Source organism: Medicago sativa, chromosome 4 (assembly GCF_051527215.1).
Source record: "Medicago sativa cultivar Bolivia chromosome 4, Bolivia_mono, whole genome shotgun sequence".
Lineage (NCBI taxonomy): Eukaryota > Viridiplantae > Streptophyta > Magnoliopsida > Fabales > Fabaceae > Medicago > Medicago sativa.
In genome coordinates, this window is record NC_140752.1 from 23,807,050 (window position 1) to 23,818,292 (window position 11,243).

Below are 11,243 nucleotides of genomic sequence, written 5' to 3' on the forward strand. Positions count from 1 at the left end.
TCTTCCAATTAATTAAATAAGAAAATGTTAAATGAGAGGTATAAAAATCTTTTAAACAATAGCTTCATTTTAAAATCTCCTCCTCAAAAATAAAAAATTAATCAACTAATCCAACAATTCCAACATTTGTTTGTTGAATTAGAATTTATTACAAAAATAAATTTAAGAATTGTTACTACACGAAATTAAGAAATACACCGTACACCCTTATACACATATGGTTTAATTTTGAGACAAATGGCTTTTGTGTGGGGCAACTTTGACTTTGTACGCCCAGCAAAATTATTAATTTAATAAAATAATTAATACTATTTTTTTTTTCAATTAGCTTAACAGATATAATTCACCTTTTAAGATGAACAAGTGGCGTGTCTGAGATTTGAACTCTGATCCTGCATATAATAATATATTGTCCTTGCCAACTGAGATATGCTTATAGAGACAATATCTATATTTTCTTATAAAAATAATTATAATATATTAACTATAATTTTGATCACATTTTTCTCAAAAGGTGTCGTTCGAACATTCAATTCAAACAAGAGCTAAATATTTGTCACCAATCAATTTGATTGAATTTAATATTTTTTATATCTTATCTTTCAAAAAAATATTTTTTATATCTTATAAATAAAAGTGAAAATAATAATAATATATTAATTTATTACAAAAAATACATGAATTTTATTTTACAAAATAAAAAATACATGAATTGTCATTAATTAATTTGTTAAAGTTATGGTTTTAATTAGCATCGACATATAAATAAGAACAATTATAATACACCAACTATTACTCACTTCAAAAATTTCAGTTATTTTTCTACAAACAAGTCAATAATTAAAATAAGCCAGTGCAATGTACAATCAAAACACAAGACAAATGTTTGGCAATAATCAATTAGTAAAATTAAATATTTATATAGCTTAGTAAAAATTTGAATAATTATAACAAAAATTTGATCAATGTAGTTGATTCTACCTACTGGAATAAAACTTGCTTAATGATTCCCCTAAAAAAAATACTTGCGTAAAGATTAATCTAAAGATAATATTATGGCATCACTTGATCAATATAATCTATTCCACTTTTTTTTTTTTTGAAGAGAATAGTCTATTCCACTTACGCGGATAAAATTTGCTTGTTAATGTAGTATAGTTAACTTTACCCCACACTTTCAATTCAATCATCTGGTAATAAAATATATATCATCTAGTAATATCTTTCTATTCAAAAATTAACATTTTAACCTGTTTTTTCATAAAAAATTTAAAAAAACTTTAAACTATTTTTTCGTTTTGATTTAACAAATCAACTTTTTTTTCCTACCAGATCCCAAATGGATATAATGAAAATTTGGTTTCAATATAACCATCTCCGTGAGCTTATCTCACTATGGACAATGCCTTGGAATATGTAGTAGTTGGAGTTTGAACCCCACATTCCCTACTTATTCAAGAAATTTTAGCCACTAGGCTACTTTGAACAACCAAAAAATAATAATTCAATATAACTAACTAACCCCCACAGTGAGGTAAGCATTGGTGGTTGTATTTATAAGCATGCTGCAAACCAAGGGCAATACAAAGCATAATCAGTTGCCAAGATAAAAAGATATCAAGAAACATGTGCAATCAATTACTTTCTGATTCAACACTTGTTGTCACTATTGTTGCCTCTCAAGTATTAGAGTAGAGGAATTTGTGAAAGCAAAGATCCCATGAACCCAGATGAAGATTGGTCATTTTCATCTAATCCATTATCTAAATCCCTCCAGAATTTGATAATATGTAGACTTTCTTCCTCTGTTGATCTTTGAACAACAATCTTAGAAGCGTATCCTTTCTTTCTCATTTCAAGGCAAATCTCAGAAGGATTATTTGCTGTGAGAGTGACCATATACAACCATCCTTTTTCCGACAATAGAGCATCTGCAACAGGCAAAATTCTATCAATTACACTCCTTCCATTCTCGCCACCAGCCCAAGAAGCGGTAATCCCTTCAGACCCGACTTCGGCTTCAGGAGTAGGTACATACGGAGGGTTCACAACCATAACATCAACCAACCCTGCTAGTCGGTTCTCAAGTCCCGATGCAATATCGGTTATTATCAACTCTGCATCAACTCCATGTGCTTCCATTGTCTCGCGTGTCACTTTCACTGCATGTGGGTTGATATCAGTAGCAATGTAATTAACGCCGCTACCTTCCTGCCCAAGAATAAGAGCCAGGGAAGTAATAACATATCCACTTCCACAGCCTATTTCCATGCACAGTGCTGGATGATGTTCCAATAGGTTAGTGCAGTCGGCTAGAAGAGCGTCTACAAGTGCAAAAGAATCATCACATGGTTCATAAACCTCGTTGTGGGAACTCACAAGGCGAATTTGGGCAGTTTTGGATAAATCCTTGAATGAAGCCTATTATTGGAAAAAAATAGATGTTGGTAAAACTAAATAGTTCAATTAATTCAAAGGTAAAAATTTGGACTGAGTAAATAGCAGCAACCAAAGATTTCTGTCACCTTACCATTTTCACTGTTGTTTAATTTGATTGTGATATGCAAATAACTACTTTTTATCAATTCCAATGCTGAATCGCTCTGGTCAATGTCAAGACTACGTTCATAATGCCAACTTCCTCCCAACTCCTAGGTCCTGAACCCAAGATTGCAGATTTGTTAACATCAGAGACAACAAGTATATCGGAACTAGAAGAAAGCACAAATAAATAAATACATATGAATCATGTATTGAAAATGTAATCCAGTGGCTGATGAACAAGGAGAAATACGGGTCAAAAATATGATTATATGATTTTTCCACATGGTTTAAAAAGACTGTATATTTAAAAAAAACAAATTAAAAATTAAATGACATGTGATGCAAAGTGATCAAAATTCATATTAGCAATATATAAGAGCAGAGAGTTCTATCTATAAATGTATCTAATAGTATTGAACAAAGTTATAATGTCATTTACTACAGGAGTCCAAACTCCAACTTGTTAAAGTATATAATATCAGTTGTTGACCATATAAAGCTTTGGAACACAATTGCAGCTCAGAACCAAGACGTAAGTAGGGTAGAAGAATTGACCTCGTAAGGAGGAAACTATTAAGCAAGGACAAAAGCACGGCAAACAGCAAATAATTCTGCAAAACAGAATCATATAACACATGCATTCTCTACATACATTGGAGATTCCACATTTTCAGTTTTTGCATTAAGATAACCAACTTAATCAAAACAGAACTCTGAAATGAAAGAAGTGGAAGAGCATAATACATTCATAATTAATCACTCATGCAATGTATAAAAAATTTGACACCATTTAGGAGAATGGCAGACAGATAACATTGAACTGATGTAGCAGCCAGGAAATTGAGTGTTCATCCAAACTCAAAAGCACAATAAAACTCATGCAGGTGAAGAGAATATAGAAATCATGTAGTAGCAGCCTAACCAAGAGAAATTTGGTAATGAGCAGGGAAAATATCAGTGTTTTCCAACTAAGACGCTGAAGTATAACCACAGATATATCAATCAAATACTCTACATTTTTCTGTACTACCAAAGAACTACAAACTAGTATAAAATGACAACTACCAAAGAACTACAAACTAGTATAAAATGACAAAAGAAGATATAGATAGAATGAAAAACATCGCCTAAGGCAGGGAAACTATGATAGACACGACTTCATGTTATATCCGTACATTTCCTAAGGCAGAAACCTCATCAATAGAATGAAAAAACTAGGTCCAGCCTGTCCAGTAAAAAAATGTAATTAAATGAGCAGAGATATAGCAAACAGGCGGACAAGTTCAGGAAATGAGATTATCTCCATGAGCAGGAACATCATGTCAATTCGAGAAGCTCCAGTTGTTTTGTCAGCGTAACCAGACATTCATAAATCCATTCAGACTGTGGATGTGATACATCCCTCACCACGAACTCGTGCACAATGCCATTGATCTCAACCAAGCTGCAACCAGGAGTCTTCTCTACTCCTTTATCATTCATTAGTTTCCTTGCACTCCTTGCCTCCTTCCACATTTTTGCCTCACTGTACATGCTAGCAAGCAGAACATAGTTTCCGCTATCTTGAGGATCAATCTCAAGAAGCTTAAAAGCTGTCCTCTCACCAATTTGAACATTTCCATAAACACGGCAAGCAAAGAATAGAGCACCCAAAACAGCAGCATCTGCTGCCATGGGCATATTCTTAACGAGTTCTTCTGCTTCCTCCAAATGACCCGCCCTTCCTAAAAGGTCCACCATGCATGAGTAGTGTTTAAGCTTAGGGGATACATTGAATTTAGAGCTCATTTCGGAAAAATATTTGCGGCCTTCTTCAACTAAACCTCCATGACAACAAGCTGATAACACACCAAGAAAGGTGATCTCATCAGGCACTATTCCAATATGAATCATTTTTGAGAAATAGGATATAGCATCTTGAGCATTACCATGAAGTGCTAAACCACAAATCACGGCTGTCCAGGTCAAACAATTTCTTTGAGGAATCTCTTCAAAAACCTGGAGCGCCCTTGCAATATTTCCACACTTGGCATACATGTCAACTAGTGCAGTTCCTAAGGCGACATCAATAGAAAGCTTGTGTCTTTCAATATAATGGTGAATCCATATTCCAACATCAAGTGCTCCTAGCTGTGAACATGCTGACAGGCAGTTAACCATGGTTACTTTATCAGGTTCTATTTTACGAATTTGCATTTCATGGAATAGAGCCAATGCCTCTTTACCATGCTTCGCCTGGACACAGCCACTGATGATGGCATTCCATGGCACAACACTCTTTTCTGGAATTTTATATAAAATCTCTCTAGCAACATCCAGAAAACCAAATCTGGCATATCCCAAAACCATTGTAGTCCATGAAACAAGAGTCTTCTGTGTCATGTTATCAAATAGAACTCGCGCAGCCAACAATTCCCCACACTTCACATACATGTCCATAAGTGCATTAGTGAGTGGAATTGTAAACTCAAGACCGTGTTCTTTGATGTAACAATGAAATTCTTTGCCAAGATTAAAATTTTGCAACTGAGAACAAGAAGAAATCATCCCAATCATCGTAATCTCATTTGGTCTCACATTCTCGGCCTCCATTTCCCTATAGATTTTGATTGCCTCGTTTGCCAGTCCCCTTTTAACACACCCAGTAATCATTGAATTCCAGGTTACGAGGTCTCTCACACGGCTTTTATTAAACACGTCATAAGCCACACTCAACTCCCCACACGAGAGTAGCATAGTAATTGATGCATTGTGCACAAATATATCACATTCAAACCCAAACTTCAACACATGCCCAAGTATACCAAGACCAACACAACTTAAAGATTGACAACAACAACCTTTAAGCAACAAAGGGTGAGTATGATTATCCGGTTTCAACATACCACCTAGCAACATTCTCTTATACAACATAAAACCCCCTTCTATATCTCCATCCTCCACATACCCCCTAATTGCCGCATTCCAAGAAAACACATTCGGTTCTTTAATTCGATACAATATTCTAGTACAATAATCAAGTTCTTTCGACTCAGATAAAGCGCAGAACGCGACAAGGCGACTCGCAGCAAACCCATTTTCGATCAATCCCGTCAAGACCATTTGAGCTTGGATTTGCTTCAACTGGACAAGTGACTTGCATCTTTCTAGGATAGAAAGAAGAGGGTTTTCCCTAACAAAACTGTGAGTAGTGTTCCAATTAATGCTTTTGGTAATTGGTGACAATGAACTAGTATGAAAAATTGAAATTATGATCCCTAAATTTCGGGGTGTTGGAATTGAACTGGAATCATATCTATATCTATATCTGAACTTGTTAACAAACAAAATAACCATTGTTTGTCACCTAGCTTATCTGACAATCCCAATATTGCTAGACTGGAAACCTTCTTCTGGGTTCGAACCAAAGACCTTGCAATAGTGTCTATGAGTTCAAGGTAGTACTTGCCACTTCATCTACAAAACCTAGCTCAACTGACAATACTGGCATTTGCTAGGCTGGACACCTTCACCTGGGCCCGAACCCATACTCTCGCAGTTGTATGTGAGTTTCAGGTGGTGTTTTCTACTTCGTCTACAAACCTATACAAATAAAAAATAAACAGTTAATTTGGTCCCTAAACTATCATTATTTCACCAACTTAGTCCCTAAACTATGGAAAATACATCAATTTAGTCGCTAAACTATCATAAAAATTAATCAACTTTTTTAACCGGGGAACTAAATAGTTGAATGAGAGAAAGGTAATGGACATTTTAGTTGATTTTAATAGCTTAAGGACCAAATTGACTGTTTATTCGGAAGAAATAAAATATGCTTCATAACTTACTCTAAAATTTCAACTACTTGTTCATAAACAACATCATTCCATGTTCCAATTGCGCTGTTTTAGCGCGCAATCAGGGAATGGCGGCCGGAAATTGGGGATTATTGCGGCTGTTAGTTGCGCTGGAATTGCTTCGTCGCGCGCTACAGGAAAAGGGGAGGAAAATAGAAAATATGAGAATAAATGGAAAGGGGAAAACCTTGCGTCGGGGTTTCTTGATGCTTGTGGTGGCCGGGAACGAACTCCGGCAGCGTATTCCGGTGAGGTGAGTTCAGTGCGATTCCAGCGAAGTTGCAGCGTCTGAGTTTAGTGTTGTGTTAACGATGGTTGTCGTACGGTACAGTGGACGGAGTGAGAGAGAGAGCAAGCAATTAAAAAAATACCCCTCATTTTAAGTTAATATTTTTCGCTATTTTTTATTCACAATTTCGTTAACGTATAGTTTAACTCTAGTATAAAATAGGAAACAGTTCAAAATAAAAGTAAAATATGTGAAAATTTAGTAAAGTCGATTAATTATGGTTATTTAAAAGTGAATGTTATACTATAAATTATAAAATTAATAAAAATATATTTAAATTTAATTATCATTGACATTTAAATTATAAAGAAACAATTTTGTTTTAAATGGTGATTCAAAATTAGTATATATTATAAAAATATTTATTTATGTTAAAATAGATTAAAGTTTAGTGCATATTTAATTATTAAGGGATGACGTTGTAAATCAAGCATCTCATATGGGAGGGAAGCATAAATTTTACTTTTCAAGGGAATGGAGTGTATATTTTAACATGAAGGGAAATGGAGTGTAATTCAAGCTTCTCTTAAGCTTTGTTTGCGAGTTTGAAGGGGAAAGGAGGAGAGGGTTTGGAAAAAGAAAAAAAAAGGATGGAGTAAGTTGAAGAAATAGAAGACATTGGAGGAGGAGCTTTAGAGGGCTTATTTTTCTTCAAAATATAAAAATCATCCTCATTTGTGGAACTAAAAAACTGTATTGGAGGAGGGTTATGGGGGTTTGGAAGGGTTTATATGAATTCTTTAAATTTAATATATGTTGTTATAATATTCTTAAAATAAAAAATATATTAACCATAAACATTAATTTATCACTCTCTAAAAAATGCCCTTTCAAAAAATGTGATAGATTTCTCAATTTGCAACATCGAAAAAACCTTCAACCTAGGTATTCGTCCGTCCAAGTCGTCAAGCCCGCAAAAAAAAACTTTTTCTTCTTATTCTAGCCACAAGATCAAGGCTTTATGTAGAGGAGTGAGAATAATTGGAATTTGACATGACAAAATCTTTGCAAAGATGGAATTTTGGCGATACCGAAGAAATTCAAATTTGATGGGTGAGAGGGACAACGGAGAATGAAGAGATTGTGTGTGTGTGTGTGTGTGGGGGGGGGGGGGGGGGAGGGGGGGTTTGACACACGAAAAGTTGATCAAGAGGGAGGGACGGGGAGAGTCGAAAAAGAAGCAAAAGAGTTGTGAGGGAAGGAGGCGCGCGAAGAATATATGGATAGGGGTGAATGGGTGAATGTCATGGTTGATTAGGAATTAGGATTAAATCTAACACATCATCAAATATTGCAGGGGGACTAAAATCCATAAAAATATAAAATATGGGGACCAAAAACTTGACTTTTAAAAAGAACCTCTCCATAAATAAGGGGACCATAAAAATCCATAAATCCATAATTCAAGCCGCAACACCCATAATACCGTTGCAAAGAACCTCTCCCAAATCTTCAGAACAATTTCTTTCTTCCACAAATTCAACAACAGTTGCAGTCAATTTTGATTTACGGGATGATTGCTGGGAATGTATCTTCACATTCCTCAAGGATGATGACAAGCATTCGTCGTTGCTTGAATTATCTCTCCTCGTCTCAAAATAATTACTCTCCATCACTAACTGTCTCCGATTCTCTCTCGCTATATGTTATCCATGTTGGAACAAAATGTGTTTAACAATGAACCTTAAAGAGTTTTGATGATAACAAGGTATTAAAAATTGTAAATTGGACTAGCTAATATTTGTTCAAGTGTACAGGACCATAATTACAAAATTACATCATCATTGGTTCTGAATGAGCAAATAAAGAGCAATGGAATCAACAAAAAATTTGAAGCTTGGACGCTCCTGAAGGCAACTTGTTACTGAAGAGAAAAATCGCTCCTGAAGTTAAGTCGCTTCTGAAGTGAGAATAGTGCTCCTGAAGTTAAGACGCTTCTGAAGTAAGAATAGTGCTCCTGAAGACAAGAAGTGCAGATGTCATATCATCAGAAGCTGCATCATCAGAAGCTGCCTCATCAGAAGCTATTTCACCAGAAGCTGAATCTCAACTGGATTTGCAAAAGATTCAAGAATTGAAGAATTATCAATGCAAAAGCTGTCTATTGGATTCGAAAACACAAACAAAGGATTAGTGGAACTTTGCAACGGTCATTTCAAAGGTGTTTGAAGGCTTGTGCTTGCAATTTGGACGAAAGCGTTGACATTGTACTTTGTACGAATTGTACAACCACGTTCTCCACTACTCTGTTTTGTGTCCACGCTACAAGACAAGAAAACAGCTCCAGAATACGGCTTCGCCTGCATAGATGTTCCTTTGGATAAGGAATGGATTTCAAATTGGTTCTTCATAGGACAACAACCAAATCAGGCAAAAGATCATTGGTGAAAGATCAAGCTTCAACAACGACTCTTTGGTGTGCTGGCAATTTCACAACGTCTCTTTCACACCTCTATATAAAGGAGTGAAGACTTAGAGTTTTTGTAATGCAAGAACGCTGAACGAAAGACTCACAAGATTTTCACAAGTACCAAACCTCTGCTGAAATTGTTCTGCATTCACTTAGAATTTCTGTGTCTTATAGTCATATCTTAGAAATTCTTAAGTCCATTGAGTCTGTATCTGATTTGTATTGTGAGCACCTCTGATAGTATATCAAGTGTTCAACCTTAAACAATTTTCTGTGTAATTTTGTTTAGTTAGGAAGTCTCTTGCAATTGTGCTTGAGCAGGAAGTCTCTTGATTGTGTTCTTGAGCAAAGGAAGTCTCTTGCTTGTGTGCTTGAGCATTGGAAGTCTCTTGCTTGTGTGCTTGAGCATTTGTAATCAGATATTACTCATAGTGAAATCTCCTTGGAAGTGCAAGGGGGACTGGACTACTTCCGGATTGTGGAAGGAACCAGTATAATTGCTTTGTGTCGTTCTTCTTCTCTCTCTGTTTATTCCGCTGCATTTAGATTCTGATTATCACTTCAGAAGCTGTCTCGCTTAGCTTCTGATCAGTGTGTTCAGTTTTTAGGAGAAACGAAGAAGTTTTCTAAAACACAATTCAACCCCCCCCCCTTCTTGTATTTTTCTCACCTTCAATTGGTATCAGAGCCTTGGTCTGTTGTGTAACACTTAACCGTGCAACAGTCAAAGATCTGAGAAAAACATGACTACTCCTCCTCCTAATGGTTCTGGTTCTAGTGATACTAGCTATAAAAATGTCTCACATGATTATAGTGATAGTAAGAAAACCAGTGTTGGAAAAGTTCCAAAGTTCAATGGAGATGCTGAAGAGTTCTCTTGGTGGAAGACCAATTTTTACAGTTACATCATGAGCCTAGATGAAGAATTATGGGATATTCTGGAAGATGGTGTTGGTGATTTAGTCCTTGATGAAGAAGAAGCTGCTGTGGATAGAAAGAAACATACTCCAGAACTGAGGAAACTCTACAAGAAGCATCATATTATCAGAGGAGCTCTTGTCACTGCCATACCCAAAGCAGAGTACATGAAGATGAGTGACAAATCCACTGCTAAAGCTATGTTTGCTTCTCTCTGTTCAAATTATGAAGGGAGCAAGAAGGTCAAAGAAGCAAAGGCTCTTCTGCTTGTACATCAGTATGAGTTATTCAAGATGAAGGATGATGAAACTATTGAGGAGATGTACTCAAGGTTTCAAACCTTAGTTTCTGGGCTACAGATTCTAAAGAAGAGTTATGTTGTTTCTGATCATGTAAGCAAGATTCTCAGAAGCTTACCTGCCAGATGGAGACCAAAGGTAACTGCCATTGAGGAAGCTAAAGATTTAAACACTTTAAGTGTCGAAGATCTTGTTAGTTCTCTCAAAGTTCATGAGTTAAGTCTTAATGAACATGAGTCTACTAAGAAGAGTAAATCAATAGCTCTTCCATCCAAAGGCAAGTCATCAAAAGCTCTCAAAGTGGTTGAATCTGAAGAGGAAGAACAGTCAAGTTCAGATTCTGAACCAGATGCTGCTGAAATGGCCATGCTCTCAAACAGACTTCAATATCTGGCCAAGAAGAACAGAAAGTTTCTCACCAAACGGGGTAACTCCAGAAGCTCAAGGAAAGAAGATCAGAAGGGATGCTTCAACTGTAAGAAGCCGGGACACTTCATTGCTGAATGCCCTGATCTTCAAAGAGAAAAGTCAAAGGACAAGTCAAAGAGGTCTACATTCAAACCAAGCAAATTCAAGAAGCAGATTAAGCAGAGTTTAATGGCAACCTGGGATGATTTGGGTAGTGAATCTGGATCTGATAAAGAGGAAGCTGATGAAGATGCAAAGGTAGCTGTTGGGTTGGTAGCAACAGCAACTTCAGAAGCTGGATCAGATTCAGACTCAGAAGATGAAAACGAGGTATATTCCAAAATTCCCAGAGATGAACTTGTTGAGTCACTTAAAGAACTTCTTACACATTTTGAAGTAAGAACCAATGAGTTGAAGGATTTAAAAGAAAAATATGTTGATTTGGTACAACAGCAAAAATCAACTCTATTGGATCTGAAAGCTTCTGAACAAGGACTTAGGGGTTTTGACTTCATGTGTAAAACATATGAAGATCA

General features: G+C 35.9%; 2 protein-coding genes across 2 annotated transcripts; both read right to left on the reverse strand.

Moving 5' to 3' along the window:
- Positions 1-1,480: 1,480 nt before the first annotated feature.
- Positions 1,481-6,720, reverse strand: LOC146927130 (uncharacterized). Its single transcript, XM_085700504.1, has 3 exons — positions 6,571-6,720; positions 2,531-2,658; positions 1,481-2,421 (listed from the first exon to the last, which is right to left on the reverse strand). Exons 2-3 carry the CDS (start codon positions 2,531-2,533, stop codon positions 1,687-1,689), a joined length of 738 nt encoding a protein of 245 aa, XP_085556630.1. The 5' UTR covers positions 2,534-2,658; positions 6,571-6,720; the 3' UTR covers positions 1,481-1,686.
- Positions 3,486-6,720, reverse strand: LOC146927131 (pentatricopeptide repeat-containing protein At2g22410, mitochondrial-like). The gene is made up of 2 exons (XM_085700503.1): positions 6,571-6,720; positions 3,486-6,126 (listed from the first exon to the last, which is right to left on the reverse strand). Exon 2 carries the CDS (start codon positions 5,878-5,880, stop codon positions 3,862-3,864), a length of 2,019 nt encoding a protein of 672 aa, XP_085556629.1. The 5' UTR covers positions 5,881-6,126; positions 6,571-6,720; the 3' UTR covers positions 3,486-3,861.
- Positions 6,721-11,243: the final 4,523 nt, after the last annotated feature.

What these genes read in the sequence shown, in the direction of transcription:
- LOC146927131 (XM_085700503.1), bottom strand. Translation starts at nt 5,880, where the DNA reads ATGGTTATTTTGTTTGTTAACAAGTTCAGATATAGATATAGATATGAT.